The 24,499-nt window shown below is 41.2% G+C and overlaps 1 protein-coding gene across 4 annotated transcripts in view; it reads right to left on the bottom strand.

Moving 5' to 3' along the window:
- Window positions 1-15,619, bottom strand: part of COL12A1 (collagen type XII alpha 1 chain) — a 100,075-nt gene extending 84,456 nt beyond the window's left edge. For 2 of the 4 annotated variants that reach the window (XM_033054055.2, XM_033054056.2), the window contains exons 1-9: window positions 15,177-15,619; window positions 12,566-12,673; window positions 6,386-12,429; window positions 4,264-4,380; window positions 3,446-3,589; window positions 2,514-2,570; window positions 1,573-1,836; window positions 1,295-1,459; window positions 677-850 (exon numbers count right to left, since the gene is read on the bottom strand). In XM_033054055.2, coding sequence (XP_032909946.1) covers window positions 677-850; window positions 1,295-1,459; window positions 1,573-1,836; window positions 2,514-2,570; window positions 3,446-3,589; window positions 4,264-4,380; window positions 6,386-6,404 — 940 coding nt within the window. In that variant the 5' untranslated portion in view covers window positions 6,405-12,429; window positions 12,566-12,673; window positions 15,177-15,619. Of the gene's footprint in view, window positions 1-676; window positions 851-1,294; window positions 1,460-1,572; window positions 1,837-2,513; window positions 2,571-3,445; window positions 3,590-4,263; window positions 12,430-12,565; window positions 12,674-15,176 lie in introns of all 4 variants that reach the window. The other 2 variants (XM_033054058.2, XM_033054057.2) reach the window with 2 other exon arrangements.
- Between the last annotated feature and the right edge of the window lie 8,880 nt (window positions 15,620-24,499).

The raw sequence follows: 24,499 nt of genomic DNA, 5'->3' as shown, positions 1-24,499 counted from the left end.
TTTTTAGCATAGACCGAAATTAATTACACGACAGTTCAAATCAGACATCAGTGAGAGGGAAAAAATATGGACAATGCATTTGTGGTCCCCCAAGTAAAGCATAAATTCCAGAAGTGCTGCCCAGCTTTAAAACTGTTTCGACCAAAAGGGAAAGCTACACTCAGAGGAACATGGTGGAAAGTGTGAACAAATGCAGACTTGAGCAGCAGCACAGTCATCTCTACTGCCATTTTTATCAAGTAACTAGTTACCTAAAACCTTAAAGGGCAGGAAAGCTGCAGTGATACAGTTTCATGTATTTGTTTTTTCTCAGTTTTCTACAGTTTTCATGCTTTGTTTCTTAATCTATTACATATCCTGACCCTTCACCAGGCCGTTTTCTTTCCTTTAATACATTTTTCCATGGAAGTGATGCCTGTGTCTAAACTGACTCTGATAACTGCACATCACCGTGTTGCCTTTGAAACCATGGAATAATGGAGCTATTCCAAATCTGTTACATCACATGTTTTCTTATCCTGTGTGTAAAGACACAAAACTGAGACCAGTTTTCCACACTTGCTAAGTGAGGTAACAGATGAAACTCTAGCAACAAAGCAAAGGATGTAGGGATAGCCTCTTCAATAGACATTGGAATAAAGTGAAGTTATACATATTTTTTAATAAAGTGTCTCACCTTCTTCCCCACTAACCAGTTCACCTAGTTGTTCATCAACACCAGAGCACACTTGCAAGATAATTTCATTCTGTATATCCACAATTCCATCAAAATTAGCCACGTTGAACACATGCTTCAGTGATGGCTGAGATGCAATTAGCTTGAGTTCCTTTGCATCTGCTGCTTTGATACCTAGAAGTTGCAGTAGACAGGACTGTGTTAAGTAGCTATAAAATACAGACACCTGTGAATGCATTCATGAAGTATTAAAACATCCTGGAGTGAAGCTAAGTATAAATTAGCTCTGCCTTCTGTCATGATCAATAATCAAATTACAAAATAATAATTAATGAAATGAAGTGACAGACTCAATTTTCAAGCAGAGAAAATAATGTGGTGTAAGTGAAGAATGAGGCCAATGTTGAAACTATTCATCTATTAATGTCGGAGCGACATAATTGCCATCAAATTAACACAACTGGTGTGTTCCACTCTGGGGGGCACAAATGACCTATTTCAAGGAATACACACGAAGAGAGGGGCATAATAAAATTCTTCAACCACACAGCCTACAAAACTTATAAATTAACTTTTTATCAAAGTTAATCTCTCAATCATTAGGAAAATTCAACGTACCCAAGGAAAAAACTTCAACTCCTATGTCGCGAAGCTCTCTTGCAGGAATTTCTACATCATCTTGAGCTTTTCCATCAGTAATGACAATTGCTACTTTGGGAAAGCCTTTTCTTGCTCCAGCAGACTCAGTGAAGGTGTTTTGAACAAGGTAATCAATAGCCTCACCTAAAACCAACATCACAAGTTGTGTCTTTTTAGACTTGTATGAACTAGGATTTAAAGCAAATTTGAAATATGAAAAGAAATGCTAAATAAACATGTATGTGGGAAATCTGTACCTGTCATTGTGTTGCCGCCTTTGTAAGGTATCCTTTTAATTGCATCAATAAGATCACTTCTTCTGAAATACTGATTTAAATTGAACTCTGTTCTTGTATCTGAACTGTACTGAACAACTCCAACTCTCGTCTTTTCTTCCCCAATATCAAAAGCTGATACAAGGGCAACCATGAAGTCCAGAATATATCCGAAGTTATTTCTTCCTACACTCCATGAACCATCTACCAGGAAAACTAAATCTGTCATTGCACTTATGGAGCATCCTGGAACACAACAGGGAAAAAAGGAAAACCAACTCTATTAGCAAATGAGCAATTGCATTCTTACAAATCAGTGAGAAATGTCTAATGGATACTTAGTAGGTAAAAGTCAAAGCAAACAGATATTTAAAAGATTGATCTTATTTGGGATATCTTCCTTGGGGAAACTCACATAAGTGAACACCCATATGAGTTTTCTAATGGCCATTATCAAAAGGGAACTGCTTTGAGACACTTCTCATGCTAATCCACAGGATTTGTTGTGCCACAACTGATGAAAAGACCCATACAAAACTTTTTGCAACGATTTGATGTTATAGAAAAATTTTATTTTGTTCCCACTTGTGCCTTGCATCTTTATTTCCTCATTGTAGCTGCACAGGTTCTTCTGTAAAGTCTTTTATCCACAGTACACCACCTTTCGTTAATAGGAGCAAGACACCCATGGACTTGCTGAGGTTAGTTGCTTGAAATCCCTAGTTTCGGTACCAACTTTGCACCTTAATCTTTCAATGCAGCTTATAAATTCCTTCTATCCCAGTCCCTTCACAAGTTTTCCTAACTCTGCCCAACTTCACAAGTTAACTTCTGTGGTAGGTAACACAGAAGCACAATTTAACTTTGTGAGCTAGACCTCCGATAAGATAAATGTCAGATAAGTTAAAAACAAAGCACCTTACTTTGTAATTGAGCCTCAATCAGCTTCTCCTCTGGTATCCCTGGGCCGCCTGTCTGAACTACACAAAGCACAACATAGACAGAATGAATGAGGGAAATAGGGTTAAATTTTTAAACATCAAAGAAAAGCACATAAGGAATTAGAGACACGCATCTGACAAGCCTCAAAACACGAAAACATAAATTCAGGTTCTGAATATACCACCTGTACTTACAGATCTGACAATATAGCATTCAGGGTGACAAAATACAGAAAATGGAAATATCTAAGAACCTTCTGTATTTGTACATCTTGTACAGTCATTTCCTAAAATTAACTGCAACATGCCTGGAAGAAATACCAGTACTCTCTAACACCTAGTGATTGGTAATTAGTAATTTTCCCACGGTTCTTTGTGAAGCCTAAGACATGATACAAAATGTGTCATAGAAAATAGTCTGCCGTGCATTTTTATTTATTTTTATTTATTTTATGCTTTTAAAATTATTATTATAAATTATTAAAGCTTAAATTCCATATTTTAGTATGCATTTAGGTATTTTGTGTCACATTTTATTATTTTTTGATTAACATAGTTTGCTTTCTCACACAGGATGCCAGTCCAATTCATTTGTTACTGAGGTCAATGATTGTCTTCCCCTTGAATTCAGAAGATGAAATTTATAGGAAGTAGGTATAGCTCAAAAAACATAGTGACCTCCTGTCAAGAATTCTCTATAGGTTGGCAGACACTATATCCAATTTAGTATCCTTTGATCTCTTGCAAATTTTCTCTGCTTCTACTAGGACTAATGGAAAAAGGCTGTTCAGATAGTTCCATCAAAGGAGAGTTCAGGCATGTGGCAATTTTGTGGGAGAACTGGATCAACGCTGTTTTATGAATGATCACTCAGTTATCTTAATTGGCTCTCTGACTGTACTGCAGCTACTTACTTGTCAGCTGGCCAAAAACAGGTAGACTTTCCTCTCTGTCGTCATATGAAGCTATTGATACAACATACTCTACATCAGGTATAAGATCTGATATGACAGTTTGGGTAGTGCTAGGTGAAAGAGTAAATTCTTTAGTAGGTCCATCTGCAATAAATATATAAAACACTCAATGCAGCCTTAAAATACAATAATATTGATAAGCTGATTGTAAAACAAAATGCAACAGCCAATAATCTATCTCAAACCCAATGATAATTTTATAATTATACACTTTCTGTTTTCATGATGTATAAATATTGAAACATGAAACTTTAGGCTAATGTGCTTTTCTTATAGTGAATAAAATTGCTGAAGTGTTTAATAAATTCTAGGAAATTTGAAACTTGAAATGTGCATACAAAATGTACTATCATCTAACAAACCATGTCCTTTTCTGATTCAATATCTCTTTTATATTGATTCTTTCTCAACATGAAATAGAATAATGGTTGTCTTGCACAGCATAATAAAATTCTTGAACTTTAAGGTGAAAGCATGGAAGAGAAGCAGTGATAATTCTACCTTCTTTTTGCACCTTGCAAAGCAAAGGCATCCAAAACTTGTTACTTGCAGGTCCCAAATGGCAAAACACTATGACAAGAATAGTTCTAACTTGGAAGAATCACTGTTTTTCCTGTATTCCCTTTGCTGCTACCAGGCTTGATCACAAACTTCCAAAAGATTTTAACGGCTACTCTCACACCTAAGTTAGATATAGGTGAAAATAAACTCAACATTTCAAAACATGTAATCACATTAAAAACTTTGACAAAACTCACCATTTGTTGGAACCACAGTTATTCTGTAACCCACTATTGTATCTGGTGGCCTTTTCCATGACATTTGAACATTATGTTCATCTATAATTGTAAAATTCAAGTCTGATGGTGGATTAACTGCAAAAGATTCATACCAGGTAGATGTTTAAAAGCTTGAACAAGTTTTGACAAATGAATAAATAAAACAATGTTGAGCAAAGCTTACTAAAATTGTCTTTGCATAAATTTGTTTCCAACAAATATGAAAATATATTGTTGGAAAAAGAGTAAAATAAAAGCTGACAAAATATGACAAAACATCAAAGAGTATATGCATTACAGAGGACAGCACAGAACATATGTTTCTTGAGTTGCCAAGACATTCAAGAATGGCCAGCAAAATCAAGCACAATAGAAAACACATTTGGATACATGTACAATGAGTTCACAGATAATCACCACATATGCAAACATTTCACATAACAATTAAAGGAAATTTTTTTACATGCTGGGTGCAATCCGTACAAGCATGCCAAATCACAACCTGCTTACAACATCATGAGATCATTTAGGATGTAGAGAACACAGTACTCTTCTTAATTAGACATCAAAGAATTGATCGGCTTTTTAAATATAGTCTCTGCATATGATATTTCTCATCAATTTCACTGAATCTAGAAACTTGGCAGAGAAAATCAACAATTTAAAGAATACAGGAAAAGATTGGGCATTTAATGTTCAGTAAAATAATTTCTGTTAGGGTCTAGTTATGAATGTATATCAGCAATAATGATACACTGATGTATCATTATATTACAAAATATGGAGAACTCCACCCCTTTGTTCCTAGAAGTCACTAAAGTGACATACTTTGCATATAGCAACAAAGGATTCAGGAACTAAGGGAATAATAGATGGCATTAGCAATGGTTGCAATTTGCCAAAATATTCAAGCTGATGCAAAGTTCTCAAAAATAAAATTCTACCTGTTTACACCAGATTTCTGTTCAATTTCAAAGGTGTAAACTATTGTTTTCATGTTCCCTTTGCAGCAGGTGTACCCATACTAATAGTGGCATTTTAACATAAAATGCCAGTATGGTTCCAAACAACACAATGGTTAATTATGAAAAGACAACATCAAAATATATTTAAGGACATTTATTTTACAGAATTTTATAGAAAATGGCAAAGAGGGCACCAGTGAAATGAACAAATGACTGCAAATAAAACTTTTAGGAGCTGATGACAGAAGTAACTGAACAGTACAGAAAGAAATAGTTTACATACGCTAATTTGCAGCATCATGCATACATAAATGAAATGTTGATTATTGGTTTTTTAGCTTCCCACAATGGACAAAGCCTCCATGTACAAGGTTCATTACACAAAGACGTTTCATAAATATTTTATAATGATATTCTCTTTGTAAAATTGTCATGCTTATTCATGCAGTATTTTACTGACTCACTGTCAGTGCATGGTAGGTGTATTATATATTATTGTTTAAATAGGTCTACAAAGTAAGATTAGATCCAGCCATACTTTCCTTAACTACTAGTGAGAGAGTTTTGCAGGCATTTTTAAAGGACAGATCTTCTGTTTCATAGAAGACCTCCATCGTATGTCAGATTTCATATCAGATTTGAATACCATTTGAAAAGCAGATAAAGTAGTAAATGCTAGAATGTTTAATTACAAAAAGACACTGGCCAATTACACAAAGTAAAACTGAGCTAAAAAATACGGATTCTTTTTCTTTTAATTTTCTGTAATTTCCAACCATAGGATAATATGGCTTTATAACACTGATACAATAGATAACACTAGTACTGAAGTAAATGTTATTTTTCCTGTTGTCCATACACAGGCAGTGAGATTAGACCATTAATCTGCATGCACAGTTTATTCATCATTCAGTTTATGAGTATCACAATGCTAGAGATGGCAGGGTAGTTACTTAGTATCAAAATCATGCAACATGTGTTAATAGTAAAATACATTTAGATGATAAGAATATCATTATAAAATATTGTTTCAGTAGCAATGGCTCAGGACAAATTTAATGCAAAGGCAGAGACAACTGACCTGAGCATGCTTTTAAAAAAAAAATTCAGTACATGGAAAAAGTAGCACCACCAACCTTGCAAGTAAATTGGCATGTTGCAGCAGAGACTTTAGGCTTTAACTGCTGAAGGACAGCAGCAGCCCAACTTGTTGATGTCCAAATGACTGGATTCCAGATAAACTGAAAAAGCTGACTGTGAGGAAGAGTCTTGAGCATTTTAAAGGATTTTATTCCGTTTTATGAAAATTCAGATGTGGATCTTGGCAGGTAACAAGATTAGTACATTGACACATGAGTGGTGTATCCATTCGTATCCAGGTGATCATAGAAAATGGCATTGCAGGGGAACTTGAACGTTCCCTTCTCCATTCCACGGTCAAGACAAGATTGGCCACCCTGTGTCATTCCTGATGTGTTTTCTCAGATCATTCTTAAAGACCTCCACTACTGTCAAGACTGACAGCTTCCCACAGAAACTATTGGAAAAACCTCACTACCTTTATCATAACAGTTATTTCTGAGACCTAGTCCCCGTCTTCATTGCTTTACTTTAAATCCATTCATTCTCAGCCTATGGTTTATCAAACTCAAGCGTTGAATATTTCTCTGATAGAAATCCAAAAAGGAACCTTGCTTGAGTGAAAGAAAAAGTCGTTTGGATCCAATGTCATCAAAATGTCTTCCAGATGGCCTGTAAGTTTTTGATACTCAAACAGAATCTCCAAAACATTCATGGACCTTCACAGAGGTCAGATTTCACCCAAGTGAAACCAGCTGTGGGGTGAAGACCAAACTATGGTCATATGACTGAGAATAGTAAGCTGATCTGAAGTAAAGAAAAATGTTTAGATGATAAAAACCTTATTGTGATAATAAAATAGGGCAACTGTTACTCCATCTCACTAAAATTCTTCCAGAAGGGAATTCACCAGTGAAAAAAGAATATATTTGCAATACTGAATCAAAGCAGAGTTCTAGGAAAAAAATGTCCCTTGTTGTAGTAGGAGTTTGCCCCTTTACAGGGACAAACCTTAAAACTTCACTCAACAAAATCTTACATGTGATTGCAGCTTAACTCCAGCAAGCAGTCTTGATGTCAGGCTACTTGCAGCAGTGAAGTTGCACCTATTCTTAGTGTAGTGACACTGCTGATCCTGTGTCCATCAAAATCCATGCCAAACCTGTCACTGACTTGTTAAGGTACAGGGTCATGATCATAGGGTGTCTTAATGTTGTAGTATTGCCTTCATACAGTGATCCAACTGTTGATGCACAAAATGCATGGTTCCCCTCTGGGTTTCCAGAGTAGAAAAAGTATATCCTGCTGTACAACAATTATGTTTCCACAGCATTAATATCTACCACTCTTCGAACTGTGTTATGATCATTTCCTTAACTGGATCTTCTATATTATGCACCACAAAAGAAAAACAAAAGGAAAAAAATCAGACATAATATACTTAAAACATTGCCAGTTCTTGTGTTATATGCACATGTAATAAAAGTATAATTTCTGAGACAAAAAAAAAAAAAAGAGAGCAAAGCAGCTTTCTCATGCTATGCAGGTCTAATATGTGTTATATTAGCTTGTACTTCACAGGTAATATAAAAATTTTACAGCTTTTTGCAGATAACACAATGTGACTGCTAGAGGATCCCAATACCTTAACAAGACAGAAATAAAATATAACTGGAATATCAAGTAATTTATATCTAGAACCAGATTTAAAAGTGATATAACTTGGAAGTAGCTGCCATCCACAATCCCTCTGTGAAACATATTTTGTGATTCCATCACTGGAAAAGACACACTATAATTAGCAGGTAAAATAACGTTAGCCCATGTTGAAATAACATGTAGTTGGCAAAAGCTGAAGATTAAGCTCAGCCTTACCATCCCAGCAATAAGGCCTGCTGAGGCTGGAAGGTGCCAAAACTCTTAATTTACTATATTTTTTAGAAATAGCGTGAATTTGGTACAACTAACCAGATCATGACCTCTGAAGTCTGCATTGTCAATGTGACTGGGAGAAAGAATGAGCTACAGCCTAGAAATGTAGTAAAGAGCAGATTCTCAAAAGAGCAGCTTCTCAAACTTGTTAGATATTAATTGCCAATCACAACATAGAAACATTGCCATCAAAATTTTTGCATTTTTAAAATTTTAAATATTATATGACTTTTCTTCAAAATAGAAGATGCATAGCTCATAAATTTACTTTGAAAAAAATTCATTTAAATCTATACAATTCATCTAACCTATACAAATGAAAACATATGTATCTCAACATAATGCATATGTATTCACACATTAGATTTATGAATATTTACCAAATTTTACATGTTTGTGCACATATATGTATGAGTTTGTGTATATACACTTAAACATGCATGTATATTTTGTTTCTAATTAGCAGCAGGAAAAAGAGGGATGCATAGTCACCCTCATGTATATAAAAATTTCGATTTCACATGTCAATCTACATGGCTCTCTATTTAGGAACTTTGAAATCAACATCTTCTTCCTCAAAAGATATTGCCATCAAAAGAATAAAATAATGGTCCTACCAACCAGTTTCAAAACTTCAAAAGTTTCAGCTATCCCGGATCACCTCTAAATCATTCAGTCAATGAAAATTAATGTACTCAACACAGCTTTATTACAAGCCAAAAATTCTAATTCTCTGCAACTGCTGTGCTGCAATTATTTGTCACTTACTATACTGGGTGTCCTGGTAACAGATTTTTCACCAGACAAACCTTTCTATGCACAACACAATGGTTTCACACTTGGATCAGTGGTGCCTTCCTTCCTACCTCCAGCCTAGAAAACAGACTTTTCTATGTTTGAACGAATTCCTGAAAAACGGAAAAGTCAACACCTTCAGAAGCTCAGTTAGGTTACACAAAACCAATGATTTCCTCATTTCTTTCCTGTGCCTTTGAAAATCCCTCTGTATTAAGAAATGTGACATGCTACTGAAGCCATGACAACATCACAGCAGTAACTTGAGGTTATAATTAATAGATTCTTCACATGCCAATATACTTAACTATGACTAAAATTAGAGCCCTTGGCTCTTTGTGATCACAGATCAAAAAAATAGTGTATCAGAAAGAAATTCTGATGTAGACAGACATGGAATGCAGTGGAGTATTGCTGTGTTGGACTGAAAAGGCACAAAACAAAGCATAAAATATAGAATCACACACAAGGAGTTTAAGCTGGGAGAGAGATATCAGAAGGATTGCAAAAGAAAACAAGAAGAGTTTCACTGTAGAAGAAAAGAGCAAAAATGCTGAGCATGAAAATGGATTTGCTTCCTTGACCACCATAAACAAACAACTTCCCCAGTGAAATGGTATGAATACATTTAGACTCTATGTGGGTTTTACCCCCTCTACTCCTACAGTGACTGTCCAACTAGAAACTCCTGTTCTGCTGTAACTCTGTAGAAAAGCTCTAACACAATTACTGTAGATCACTGCCTTGCCAAAAGCAGCAGAGCACAGCTCTCACCAAGGACTTCAGAACAGCTGTGATGCTGGATGAAGAATCAGTTTCATACTGGAAAATTCAGGAATCTGAATGGACAGCAGCATCAGATAAACTGTCTGCTCCCAGGAGAACTGAAAAATGAAAGCTGAAGGATGGCAGAAAATAAAAGTAAGCTTTTTCTTTCCTCTGCTCTCACCCCATCTTTCCACCTCACATCAAGAATCTTCATCACATTAAATAGCCCTCTCCCTTATTCTCCTCGCACTCTTTCATCCTATGAAGTGTCTACCCACACCTTTGGGCTGAAAGAAATTTCAAAATGTATGTCCTGTGAATGTTACACAGAGAGTCAAAAAGAACCAAGAAAAGAGACACAGGACTGACTGACTGACTAGTGGAGGAGGATAGTTTTGCCACAAAGAGAACTGAAATTTGAAAAAGTAAGACCAAAGGTTAACAGGAAAAAGTCAGTTCAGCAGACAGGATTTAAGTTGCAATGACACCAGAATAAAGTAAATAAATAAGTCAGTAAATAATTTGCTAAAGTAAATAAGATGCCATTATTAATTATAAATCATTAAATTATGCAAACTTGCAGCACAAAATTAAAACAGTGCAAAAGCATGACCAGTACAGTACAAAAAAAAACCCCACTGTAAAAGTCTCTACAAAAGCAGATCCCACCACAGCAAGTCCTAAGGTACTCCTAGTCTTAAATTTTCATTTTCAGCACCACTATTTCTCACTCCATTTTCAGCACCACAATTTTTCATCCCACACTTCCCTGCTCTTAATCAAAACTCTGGAGCTAGGAGAATTTTCTCATAGAAACATGATCATTGTAAATTAGGTATTTTATTTATCAAAGATTTTTGAATGCAAAGTAATGTAAGTTCTGTCCAAGAGCCCCTACAACTCTCAAGATCAGGTTTTATCCACTCTTTTGCTTGGCTACAGTGCATCCTCCGACATCTCATCAAGGTCATCCAGCTATGTGTCAAGATTTGCTGTTATAACTATGTTGCTCCAAATGCATTTTTGTAGCTTGCTTTAACAGTACTGAAGCTATGACTGGTTTAGTCTACACTATAGCTAAATAAAACACCTTTACTTACGTTCTGAAACAACATACTCCATACATGTAATTCATAGTGCAGGACAACAGCAATATTATGCCAGCTCTAAGTGAGCTCCCTTCTAAGATGAGGAAGAATGAACAAACACATCCACTCCCTTCCTCCATCAAAACTGTACACTTTCTCTGCTTTCTCTGGCACAGCACCCTGTGTTTCAAACACAACTCTGAAATGACTTCAAATGACCTTTTTCGGTTCCTTTGCCAACAGCAACGCAGCATAAGAGGAAGGCAGTGGACTGATTCTCTCCTAGGGCGGTCAGATGTTGCACTACTGGCAAAAATGCCACTTTTTTCCAGAAAGCCAGCAGACTTTACATCTACATGCCCCAAGCAGGCACTACTGCTTGGGGGGCAGACACTGCGGAAACATCTCTGACACCCCATGCTTTTCGAAGAGATCAGCCAAGGTGACCAGGTCCAAACAAGGGAGCTTGTGGGAGGCCATGATCAGGGAATTGGTTTCAGTTCAAGACAGAAAGAGAAGGAAGGCAAAAAAAATGAATTATCAGTCACTGGCTTCTGCTTTTTTTCCAGTAAATCCACGGGAATTCACACTTACAATGGAGTCAGGTCCCGGAGGTCAGATCAAGTCATTTCAGTGCAGGACATACAGCCTTTTTACTTTCCCGGGCAGCCACTGTTGCCAGAAATGCCATGACTGTGATCAAAAAGCCAAGCAGCTCACACTGAGGGCACAGTTGCTGTTAATCCATGGGGACCAAATGCCAAGCCAGGCCATTTTGAGCCAGTGAAGATGGCTCTCCCCATGTCTTCAGCTGGAGGCAGGATGCTGCCAGGGCTGGCAGGGGCCTCAGCCTCCATATAGACTGCGCCAGGGGTTGAGGATGAGGAGAAGGAAAAGCCTTTTTGGAGGTGACAGTACCACACTGATGCCAGAGCCTCAGAGCCCTGGCTGCCACAGCAAGGCCTGGCCCAGCCTTCCCTTCAGCGGTGCCCACGCCGCATGTCACGGCACTAGCAGCAGCTCCCCAGGTGTGTTCCCCACGTCAGAGCCCCGACAGAAGCTGAGGTGTCCCTGAGGGAGGGTCCGGCCACCCCGAGGCTCAGCCGGGGGTCGCCCCGCCGAGCAGGGGAGGCCGATGCACCGGCAGGCCGGTGGGGCAGAGGCGAGGGTCCGGTCGGACAAAACACACAGGCGCAGAGAGCCAGACTCTGTTGGAGCATTTTATTTCAAAGTTGCGGGTTGTTGAGTAGCAGGTTTTCTGTTTTCTCTCTCAATATTACCAAAAGAGGCCAGAGACCAGCCCTTCTTGGTCCATCCTGGGGGCAGAGCCATGGCCCCAGTGGCAATGGGCTCCTCGGGGCGCTGTGCCCGGTGGCCACAGCCGCTGGCCCACGTCCTGTCTGTGGGGTGGTGTGGACAGCACACCAGAGGGACAGAGAGAGGGAGCTACGGTCCGGCTCACTAGCCGGGAGAAACAGAACACAGAAGGAGCTGGGCAAGGAATGAGAGGCGTTTCTCTGAAGGAGAGAAAGAAAGACGGTGAAGTATTCACACTCAAAAACAGAGAGGAAGAGAGCCAGCAGCTCAAGGCTGATTGGGAGATTTGCTGGTCAGCGGGGCACCGGGGCAAGAGGGCAGGGAGGAGAAGGTTACCTTCAGCCTCGATGGAGGAGAGGAGGGCGGCTGCACACAGAGCAGCGACTGCCGAGCACAGCGCTGTCTTCATTTCTGCCCTTTCAGATCACAACAACATGAATGAATCTGCAATGATGGGGAAGGGAGGAAGGGGGAGAAGGAAATGATACATGTGGATTAAAGGATTGCGTGGGTGTATTCATGAAACATAAAAAAGACAAACCACGGATTTCACTTTGTTCCCTTATCCCCAGCCCCCACCCACGGGACCAGGTTGAAACCTCTAGACTTGAAAGCTCTCCAAGATGACAAAAGATCTGTATGACTAACTGGAGAGTCTCGTCCCTCAATAATGTGCCTTTTGTTGCTGAACCCTTTCCAATCACAGTAAGCACATGAAGGTTTAACCTAGTTAGGGTTAATTTGATCAGGGAAGCACAGTGAGAATCTGTGCCTCCACAGAGGCAGGAGCCAGAAGGGAGCTCCATGACTTCATCGCTGAATGTGATGATAGCTAATTCAGAGGTCATTCCTGCCTTGGATCAACTAAATGTCTCTTTCAGCTGGGGATTTTAATCGGCTCCTTTTTCATAACTGTTGAACCACTTAGTTAGCTTTGTTTTACTGGTCTCAAGGCAGTTTGGAAACTGTAATAAAACTTTTTTGAGGGGTTCTGCCTACAAATGTGCTATTCTTCATTTCTTGAAAGTCTGAAATAGGTTATACAGAAGTGTGTGTAACACACATCTGAAATTTGACACGTCTGTCTAGCCATGATGTTTCAACATCTGATAATTCATTTACATGTCCTGAGAGAAAATATATTTAAAATACACTATATAAAGCTGACAGGCATAAGAGTCTCACAACCACTGCAGATTGTCTAGAAAAATAAGTGGGATTAGGTCAAGTTAGTGGTTCTTAATTGCAAGCAGCCATGCCTTCATAACTATATGCTCTAGGTCATGTAAAATTACTGCCAATTACTCCAGCAAAACTTCCAAATTATTTCCTGTCTAAGTAAAGTCTAATATGAACCTACACATGCATGTATGTGTTTCTATAGTTTCAGATTTTCTATCTCCAGACGTGGGGGATAAAGCAATCAATGCATCATACATCATAATTAGGCTAGGGGATAGAGAATTCCAAAAGCAATTAGGCAACAGATTTTATCAGGAAGTTGCCAAGAGCAAAACAAAATAAAAATACATAAATCATTAGTCCGCAGAAACATCTGAAAAGGAAAACAATATTCTTCTACCATCTAAAGAACTACCCAGACACATTTGGTGGGAAGACACTATGGAGACCAAGGAATTTCCCAGTTACTGACACTGAGCCTAACAGGATTCATTTGAGCAGCTGTATATATTTGCCTTAGCCAAACGCCTTTACTGTACATGAAAATACCAAAAGCTCAACGAAAATCTAAGCAAAGGTTTCAGTCTAACAGCAGTTCCAGTGGCTAAACAGAAGAGTAATATTGACCATAATTGACACTAACTCAAGGAAGGCCAAGATTGGTATTAAAATGCTCTGGAAGCTCCAAAATGCTATCACTGCTCTGCGTGGGAAACGGCTGCCCCTGGGCAGATCTACAGCATCCTGCAGTGAGTTTAAGGATTGCCTAAATTCAACGCAAAAGGACAGTCTGTCCTGACAATCTCATGCGAGCTTTGACTGCCATCTTTTGATCATTTTGAAAAGCAACAGAAATTAATCATCTCACAAAGGCATCTAGGAATTCTCCACTGCTGGTCTACCATTCCTGATACACGTTTTTGTTTCGTGAAATACACCACCTCAGCCAAAGCATTCATTTGCTAACCTAGAAATACTGTTTCCTTCTCGCAAATTTAGGTGTGTGAAGGAAACCCTGGAGGCAGCAGACGACACCTCCTGGCTCAGCAGGGAAACAACAGACTTCGTGTCGGGACTAAAGTTTTTCTCATTGATCTTTAGAGACCACTTAGAAAAAGTCAAACCCGAGCTTTCACAGTGCCAGTCCTATCTCATGCTAATTCAAACTAAAAAGCTTAGCCAATCGTTTCTAAAGCACACAGCACACATTTATCACTTTCAAGAAGAAAAAATTAACGTAAACGGAAAAAGAAAAAAAGACCGCAGGAAAAGCCCACTACCTATCAAAGATATAAAAAACTGGAAGCAGGAGAAAGCATCACCGGCAGCTGCACACACAAGGGAGGGAAGCGAGAGCTCCTGCCAAAGCCGCAGCGGTAGCGTGCCTGCAGGCGCGCTGACAGCGGGCTCCGCCTGGAGCCTCCGGCCGCCGGGAGCCTCCGTCTCCGGGACACACCGCCCCTGCCCTCATTTCTGCCCAGGCACCGTCCGCCGGCAGCGCTCGGGGCCGGGCTGACAGCCAGCAGCCCCAGGGCGCTCTGCCCCGCACCTCTCGGCCCGCCCGGCCGCACGCTGCAGCCGGCTCCGACATGCCCGACGCGCGCACACACGCTCCTGCCTAATCCCGTGCCAGCTTCCAGCCCGGCGCTGCTGCCCCAGCCCAAGGTGCAGAGCGAGGGGCTGGTGCGTGGTGCGTGCCGGCACAGCGGGACACGGGCTCGGCGGGCAGGGGACCCCGCTCCTGCGCGGGCACACACACACAGACCTGCCGCGGTGGCCGCAGGGTGCCGGGCTCGGTGACGGGACAGCTCCTCCGGCGGTGACTTCGGCGGTGCCCGCGGCGGCGGGAGCCTGCCGTCGGACCTGGATAAAGGGAGGAGGATAAAGGATGAAGCTCCGGGGGCACCTTGTGGAGGGTAGCAGCAAGTAGCAGCAGCGGAGAAGGAGGAGCAGCAGCAGCGGCAACAGTGAGCGCAGAGGAGGCGTCTCGATTACTGTAGCTCCCGATGCGAGGGGTCTGTCTGGGAAGACTTGCCTTCTCCAAGTGGGAAGAGCCTCTTCTCAATCTGCTACTTAATAGAGGGCTGTTCCCAACTCTCAATTTACCCTCGTAAGCGGTTACGAAACTTCAGGGAAGGTGGACTGCTGCCACCGGGTGATATATGCGCTGCTGTGCTCCAGCAAGGAAGGGGATCCACTTCTGGAAACTGGCGCATACCTCCGCGCATTCCTGCGGCATGAGACGGGAGCCGCGGCGGCAGCGCGCCCGGAGGCAGGGACCCGGCCCGCCGCCCCCTCCCTCCCTCCCCAAGGCTTCCCATACGGGGAGGACACGGCAGGGCAGTGGAAAAACTGAGTCTCCGGGCAGGCTTCGAGGGACGGCGGCGCGGAGGGTGTCCCCGAGCGAGGGTTTCCACCGCAGCCCCCGCGGAGGACCCGAGGCTGGGCTGATCCCCGGCAGTCTCGCAGAGAAGCGCGGGCACTCCCGGTGGCGCGGCCGGGAGCCTTGAGGGCAAAGGTGATAAAATGATTTTGACACAGTTCAGATGTGTCTGGCCTCAACGCTGTGCAGCCATACATACATTAAACATACATTAAATACACACTCTCCCCGACAGCCCTCCGCCACATGGGTGTTTTACTTGGAGCACAGAGCTCCGGGGGTGCCGGGCGCAGCGTGCGGCGATGGGGGTACGGCTGCCCGGGCCGAGGGACGGGGCGCACCGCCGCACCGACCCTCCCTCGGACCCCGCGGAGAATCCGCGCCCCTAGCCCTTTTCTGAAATTCTAGGTCTTCCTAAGGAACTTCACCTTCCACAATCGCATAATCCGCTGGGGTTCAGGCTCCGCGAGGGTCTCCCATCACTCGCTCTCGGGAGCCTGTCCGGGTTCACCCGTCGTGTCCCGGCCTCTGGAGCGCGCCGTGCCAGAGAGGGACCCGGCGAAATGCCCGAGGGCCAGACAGAGCCCAGGGACCCCGCGCCAGCAGCGGGGCTGCTCCCACACCCGTAGGGAATGGCATCCCCGGTAACGCTGGCGGGCGAGACTCCTCCGGGACCCCTCCGGGCTAAAACGCGGGTTGTCACCGTCCCCTAGGAGCAGGTGCGCAAACTTGGGACGCGGAACAGAGACGGGCGAGGAGCAGGGGCCAACAGGGAGGGGGAAAGCTGCGGGTTTCTCGCAGCCGCAGCCCCGCTCGTCCCGGAGCCCCAGCGCCGCACCGGTGCCATCCGTGGTGCCGGAGCGCCCCCCGGTGGCGGCGACGGGCAGGAGCGACAGACCGACCGTCCGTCTGTCCGTCTGTCCGCTGGGCCCCCGGGGACACCGCGGTGGGGACGAGACGGGAACCAGGGCCGGGAAGGGCGGAGAGAGGGACACATGGGGCCATGCCTCAGCTTGGGACCCCCGCTCGGAGCGGCCGGGGCCGAGCTCGGTCCCTTTCGGCTCCGTGCACGACGTGACTGGCAGAGTCATCGCGGGGGTTCCAGCCGGGATGGAAGTGACCGAGAGCAGAGATTAATATTTTATCAGAGGACCGTTCCCGGACACTTTTCTGCAGGACTGGGAGATCAAGGACCTGTCGGCAGGAGAACTTGTGTCTCCAGAGCTGCATTTCTGCAGCAGACCTGTCATCTACACAAGAACACAAATGCTGAAAAGAAAGTGATAAGCAGAAGACATGCGCTGACATTTCCAGACACTTTGGAAGTGAGTCAGCTCCTCTTTGGGACACGGCACAGTTTCAGCTGTCTGGTATTGATAGAATGCACTTTCCAAAAGCAACATCTCTGCTGATAAAACTCTTGACCTATTAAAGCCCCTTGCCCAGCTGAGTTGGATTTTCTGTTTTGGCATCATTTTGGCATAGGGAACTGGATTTCTTCTTATCCAGATCTGATATAGAAAAGCAATATTTCTAAGAAATAATATCTTTTTAAAATTTAGTTCCCTGAATGAACACAGCAAGAACACAAGTATTAACGTGGTGTGGAAAATAGTTTCAGAAGAATGGACATCAGCGATTACAATGAAATATCCTTCCACAAGAAGTGAATTAATGCAAATGAGGTATTTTTATCACTTGTGCACTACAACAGGTTTTTTATACAGTATACTTTATACTTATGCAGGTTTTTTCATCATAGGATAGCCAAGATTTTATGTTAATAGTTAAAAGCAATTAATGCAAAAATGAGGTTGGAAGAAAATATGCATTATTCTACGCAAAAGTTGAATCACTCAGAAATATTGTTTTTAAATGTTTAAATAATTTGGTGTAAACTACAAGTGGATTTACATTAGCGGAGATTTTGAAAGCAAGGGGTCTCTCAGGTCTGCAAGAACCTCATACACCTTCCCTCACTGCTGCGTTGAGAGTATCTCCCCTTCCTCTCAGCTGACCAGCTTTGCTTAATTTCTTTGTACTAAATAAGATTCAGAGTTAACAAGAGCAAACAACGAATTGACTCCAAGGGAAGCAGGATTTTGTTCTTATCCTTAACTCCTTATTCTAACTCTTCTAACCATGACTCTCATAAGATCATTTATGTGCAAAATACTCCAACAAATTGCATTTAGAGTGTGTGCTTCCATATATCACAGTAATTAAATGGGTTGTTTTTAATCAGCACTGTTGCTATGTACATTCATAGTCTGAGTACATAGTATGTGATGCAGAAGGCATTTCTGAAATGCATAAACATTTACTAACACTCTCCTGTCTGCTTGTTTCTTAGACAAGTGTTAAACACATTAAGACCATTGCACTCCAACTCCACAATTTTCTTTGCTATCTAATCTGAACACACTGAAACAGTGACAGATTTAAATACAAAAATCAACATTTAAATTAATGTTTATGCTTTTAATAATATTGTCCATTTCTGTTATAGGTATGTAATAGTAACATTGCAGGTAACCAGGAATTTCTTAGAAATTCTTAAATGGTTTTGGATCTAGAGTAATTCAGGCAACTTTGTCTTTCTGACACTTCTTTTTTATTTGTTACCTCAAACTCCATTGCCAGGGCAGAATAAAACAGGACATTGTGTATTTCAGCACTGTAAACCTTGAATATCATTTCCATGTGGCTATCACACTAGATTCGGCCTCTGTGTTGTCCTGACAGTTGCATGTGCTTTACATATGAATATGGTAAATATGTTATTCATATGTATATATTCATTTCAGTATATGTTCTGCACAGAGGAAGAATAAAAAAAAAAGTGTCAGCTCTTTGATCATCAAACAATATATAGATTAAACATTAAGTGTTGTTATACAAGCAAAATTGTGCTGCTGACTGACTTGCAGTCAGTACAGTACATCTGCCCAGGAGGTACTTTGCTGATCAGTCTATCACTGCAACTATCACTACAGTGCATCTAAATTAAACACTGCCTTAGTACAGACATTTAAGAAGCCCATTCGGACAGCCTTTCTGGTATATTTTTATTGCCTTATAAATCAGTCATAAGACCAATATGGCACGGGATTATATCTGCACTCATAAAATGCAGAAAGACAGAATATATTAAACTGCTTTCACCAGGCTCCTCCTTCTATGAGAGGAGTCAACGGCAGGAGAAAAACTCAGTCTGGTGTTTGTTTATTTGGTTAAGTTTATTTCAGAGCTGGTATTCAGAGAGCAGAATTAGTCTGACCTCTCATAATGAGGATTGGCTTCTTATGTTAGCAGTATTCAGAGAGGACTGGTGCTATCTGAAATATCTCATTCGGTGGAACAACTACAGAAGCAGCATTCCTGGAAAGTGTGACAGCCATGAAATAATTATCTGCCTTATCAGGTATGTTTTCCTTTCTCTAATTTGTGTAACTGTTTTTTCCCATCGTGTAATGTTCTGAAAGTTAATTATTGTGGCTCCAGATAAGTAGAACTGGAAAAGTAAACAAATCTTTCAAAAGCAGAGTTATAAATAGAAAGAAGCTGGCATTTAGTGGAGTTTGGAAGTCTGAGAAAGTCCAGTTTATTTGTAGTCAGTTATTAAAAAAAATAGATCTTTAATACTAAAATTGGGAAAAATAAATGAAATGATCCTATAGTCCTATATATATACACAAACACACTTTACCTTGTAACATTTCTAAATAAAGTTGAAAGAAGCTGGTTCATTATTTCATGACAGAGTCCTTACCTATTCAGGAAGCACTCCTCTATGAAACCAGTACAAATCTTGCTTGATTAAAGAGGACAAGAAAATAAACTAACTGAGGACGGTGGCTGTATATTTTTCAGGTATCACTGTATGTTTTAACGTAATTGTTCCTGTCCCAGCAATGGACTAGCCACGAATAATTGTGAATGCAGATCTAAGCGTTCCTCTTCATGTAGCTGAGGGTTCCTTGGTGAAAGAATGATGATTCACTGAGAAAACCCATAATTTTTAAAAATTAAAATATTTTTAGAAATCACTAGCCACTAGCTGCTATTTGCATAACATTATAGTACAGTGCTCACTGAGTACATAATTGGATCCAACATCTGCTGAAGGGTTAATAGCCATGGGTTTCCCTGTATTTGGTATACTTCAGCTATTTGGTATACACTTCAACTACTGCAAAGTAATTTCTTCCTATGAAGAAGCTCTCAATATTAATCTGCAACAAATTCTGAAAAGACACAGTGCCAAGCTCTGAATAGAAACATTTTGCTAATTCTTCTTAGTACTTCTGTATATTAAAAAAATCAGTATCTATTGGGACAGCAAGCTCTGTAGGTGGCAGGCAGTCTTATGGAGAAGATAAGCTTGTGTCTGAATGAGCAAAGTATTCAAAGCTGTTGAAAATACAGGTTGCATTATCTAATGAGTGACCTGATCCTTTTGTTGCAGACAGTGGAATAATTAATGATGGGGGAATTTTATGACTCAATACTTTCTCATTAGGCCAACTGCTAGTGCTGGCCTTCTCTCCCCCACACGTACAAAAGGCATTGAGGATGTGATGAGTCCTCTGACTGAAGAGCAGGTTGGAGGAAAGCTGTTGAGAGGGAATAATCAGCTGCTGCTGCACTCTATCCCAATACGTATCTTTCCAAGGAGGTTTAGAGGATATAAAGTCAGCCCCAAATCCTCAGTTCAGCAGGAAAACACTCAAAACTTTATGCATTCTGACAAGTGAGTCTGATGTGGATGCACAGAACCATAGTAAATGAGGTTGGAAAAGATCCCTAGAGGCCATTTAGTTCATGACCTGTTATTTCAAGTACCCCAGGACTTCAAAGAGAAATTCTCCATACCATACTTAGTACTAACAGCATACTTTGGGGAGCTGTTTTGTAGCAGCTGACAATAGATAATAACTTAAGTGAGTTGCAAGTTGTCCAGAATATGACTATGAGCACAGCCATCAGAAATAATAAAATACAACTACACCAGAGAAGCCTGTACCTTTGGATCAGAGAATCATAAAATGGTATGGGTTGGAAGGGACCTTAAGAATCATCAAGTTCCAACCCTCTTGATTCCACAAAAATAGACTTGGTTTGTTGTGAAAAATTGCTTGCTTAACTGGCATGTCTGCAAACTCTCAGACAGAAAGCAAAGAAGCCAAACTGGGAGAATCCTTCTTGTATGTGATTGTCAGAGGTGCAGATCCCACCAGTCTTGCTAAAATCTCTTTTGCTGTAACAGTATGTCTGCATACAATAGTCACATAGCTTTTTTGACCATTTCCAAACTTCATGGGAAATGGATTCCATGGTTACCACCATCCCTGCTCCCCACTCCCTCCAGCTTCTCAATCTCAGTGTCTTCATATTCAAACTGGCACACTGTGGCATTCATAACAGCTTTTTCCTCTGCAAAATAAAGAGCACCAGAGGCAAAACTTGGGCTAGGACACGGTGAGGGAATGCAACAGACCCAAGGAGCTAGATATACTTTCCTGGGTCCTATCATCTGGGGCTGTCATCTGCATGTCACCTATCACAGATATTGATGGACTCTTGGAAACTTTGAGGGTTTATGGAAAAAAGAGTCAGACAAGAGTTTAACTCTCAGGCATTAAAAGCACAGCCTAGGTATCACCTGTCACAACATTTATGAACTCCTCATGAGCCAGCTTTGAAAAAGAAACCTGTTTGTTTTGCAAAAGCCATTATTAGCAAGTGACTAAGGAGGAAAATGCATGAACCAAAACAATGCAGATCTAAATCAGTATTTTTTAATGTAGCCTTGTGGCTGCTGCTTCCCAATGCATTGAATACAGACAGTTCCAAATACCAGAACACAAGATTTATTTGGATTATAAATAGATGTTGCCCTGTGCTTCAGTATCAGAAGCACTCTGTTGTGCAAATAGAAAACCGTTGGCTTTTGTTCCTACTTTTAAAGGTTACTTGAAAGCTCCCATGTACTCTTTGCTGACAGCCTTTTTCACCTATTGGAGTTGAGTCTCTCTCCCGGGTATCAACACCTCTACAGCCTGCTGAGAGGCTTCACTTGAAGCTGTTAAAATGTCTCCTCTCATATGCCCTTTCCTCCGATCTCTTGGATGCTCTCCAGCTGGCCTCACTACTCTCTTAGCTTTCAGTCAGCCCAGTTTAGTGAACTTGGGTTTAGCATTGTCTTGATTTCTGCATGTAATTTTTATCCAAAGAAATGTGTTTGCTACTAGCTTCAATGCTTCTTATTTGTTTATCAATTTTTTTAAAAAAATTAATTGATTTATCTGCTTAGGATTTTTAAACAAATAGGCTTTTGGTAAATCTGACCTGTTGCTCCTTTACCCTCTGCCCAGTGCCCTTTGAAATGCAATTAGGGGATTTCCTTTTTAAATCACATCACAACATGAGGCTTTACTACATCATTATCTTGTTCCCCATTAAGAACAGCTGCTGCAAGATGAGGTCCCTTTATGCTAGGGGTAGCTGTTAGGACCTTATTTTCTAATAAGAACTCTAGAGTCTGCTTCGCTAACCTCCAGAGTGGTTGAAAGGGCAGGCAGGGGACATGCACTCCTTGACACATGCCCCACCTCTGTAGCTTTGCTCTTTTGGAACACTGGCTGTGCCCACTGCTCTGTCCTGCATGGTCACCTCAGGTGGCGTTTGGCTCTGGGTTATGGTATGTTAGGTGCCCGCATATGAGCCCAGCATCTAAACTTCAGTGGCTGATGAAGACCTGAGTTACTGACCTCAGCAGTGCCTGAGCAGTCTGGCCACCCACTGTCTGAGGAGTTTAGCTCTGTTCCTATCACAGTAGGCTCTAGAGCCATGTGAGGGCTCTGCAGCATCAGAGATCTCTTGTGGAGCTGCCAGCTACAGACAAGGACCCACTGACACATTAAGATGCTGACACATCTTAAACTGTTCTGGATCACCCAGGAGGCAGAGGCAAGCCCCCTGTGCTGTTTTGGGTATCACAGGCCTCCTGATAGTTCCCCTTTGCTGTAATGCAAGTGTGAGACTTCTGCAGGTCCTCTGTCATATTTGCCAGCCCAAATCAAATGCCTCAAATATAATCTGAGATGGTGTTGGGCACCCCAGTTGAGGCACTAGATCAAGCAGTTTTACTTTTCATCTCCGGTACTTCAGCCAGTGAAGTCTTCTGCTGGTGCAAAGCTCTGTAGTCTACTTATGTAAATATCTATTTACCAGGAACCAGAATATGATCAGTAAATGGGCCTGGAGCTAATCAAAAGATGTGGTTTTTAGGTCCTACTCATCTGTTTTCTGCTTTAGGATCTCAGACCCAAACAGAGAGGTACAGATTGAGACAGAGATTCCTGCCTAACTCTGTAAAACACATCATATACAGAGCAGCCGTAGTGTTGAGGTCTATCCTGCACCACACCCATTTTGTAACTTTCTTTCAGAAACTGCATTTACATCCCACAATTAATTAAGCTAGGGAAACCAAAAGTTGTGGTTCCCCTCTTCTTTTCCCAGAAATCTGCTCATAAATTTGAGCACTATTCCCAGAAATAAAAACATCTTTTCTTGTTGTTGCATGACATTTTTCTATTTTATTATTTTAATAGAAGATAATTTCTTGTTATTGGTCTTCTGAAAAATCAAGCTATTTTTGTAAATGTCAGAGTATGAATTTAGCAGGCTAAGTTTGAGCACTTCTTTCTGAAAATCTCAGCCAAAGGGAGGTGAGCTAACATCCCGTGCACTGCACTGCAGCTCTGTGGCACAGTGATCCCAGTGCAATGCTCCACATGGAGCACTTATTAGCACACCACGATATATTTAGCAAAATGTGCCCGTTGCTCCTAAGACATGACTGAATAAAACTTGATAACACAGTTGGCCTGTCTCCTGTGGAACTTGTAATTGCTCAGTGAGCAATAGAGATCATTATAATGTTTTAATTATATAATTCCCTTTTGCATAGTGCTATGATAGTTAAGACTGTGTGTCAGCCTTTCCATGATATACTTCAGGGCTCAGAGCACTAGTCATCCAGAGTTAGTGTTCATGTTGAGATGAAACAATGTAGAACCCTTTTTATATTACATAAACATATATAACTCTATTATTATTATGATGATGAACACGTTAGTAACTTAAAGGTCCTGATGGAATCACAAGCTTCTCTTTGGAACCCTGTAGGAACAGAAGCTGCTCACAGTTATTTGGAGCAAACTGTCTCAATACCAGCAATAAAGTCTAACAGCACTGAATCTCCCTCTCTTTTTATTCCCAAAAGCATCTCCAAATATCTATGAATCATGTACAGTCACATTGATGAGGATGACACCATAAGATTTGCATAGAAACTCTTAGAAGAATCTTAAACTGTAATAAGGAACATTTTGGACAGATAATGTACTTCGGATTGTGTGCAGCCCAGATTTCTTGGCTAAAAGGGAAAACTCCCATGGAAAAAATAAGACAGCCATCTAAAAGGGGTTTTTTTTCCTGCTGTTTCAGATATTGTTAAAACTGGACTATGTCTCTTTGGGCCTGAGATGTCCTCCACAAAATGTTTAATTCAATTAGTACATTTTAAATATCTCCATTGAACATCTTACTGTACCTTTCAAGGAAAACATTTTTCTGCTGCTCCTGGTGAAATCACAGGGAACTGTATCTCTAGGTGAGCTTCACAGGCAGCCTCA

This window comes from Catharus ustulatus, chromosome 3 (genome assembly GCF_009819885.2).
Source record: "Catharus ustulatus isolate bCatUst1 chromosome 3, bCatUst1.pri.v2, whole genome shotgun sequence".
NCBI classification, from domain to species: domain Eukaryota; kingdom Metazoa; phylum Chordata; class Aves; order Passeriformes; family Turdidae; genus Catharus; species Catharus ustulatus.
Note: the sequence above shows the minus strand (reverse complement) of the source record. Positions and strands in the feature narration are given on the sequence as shown.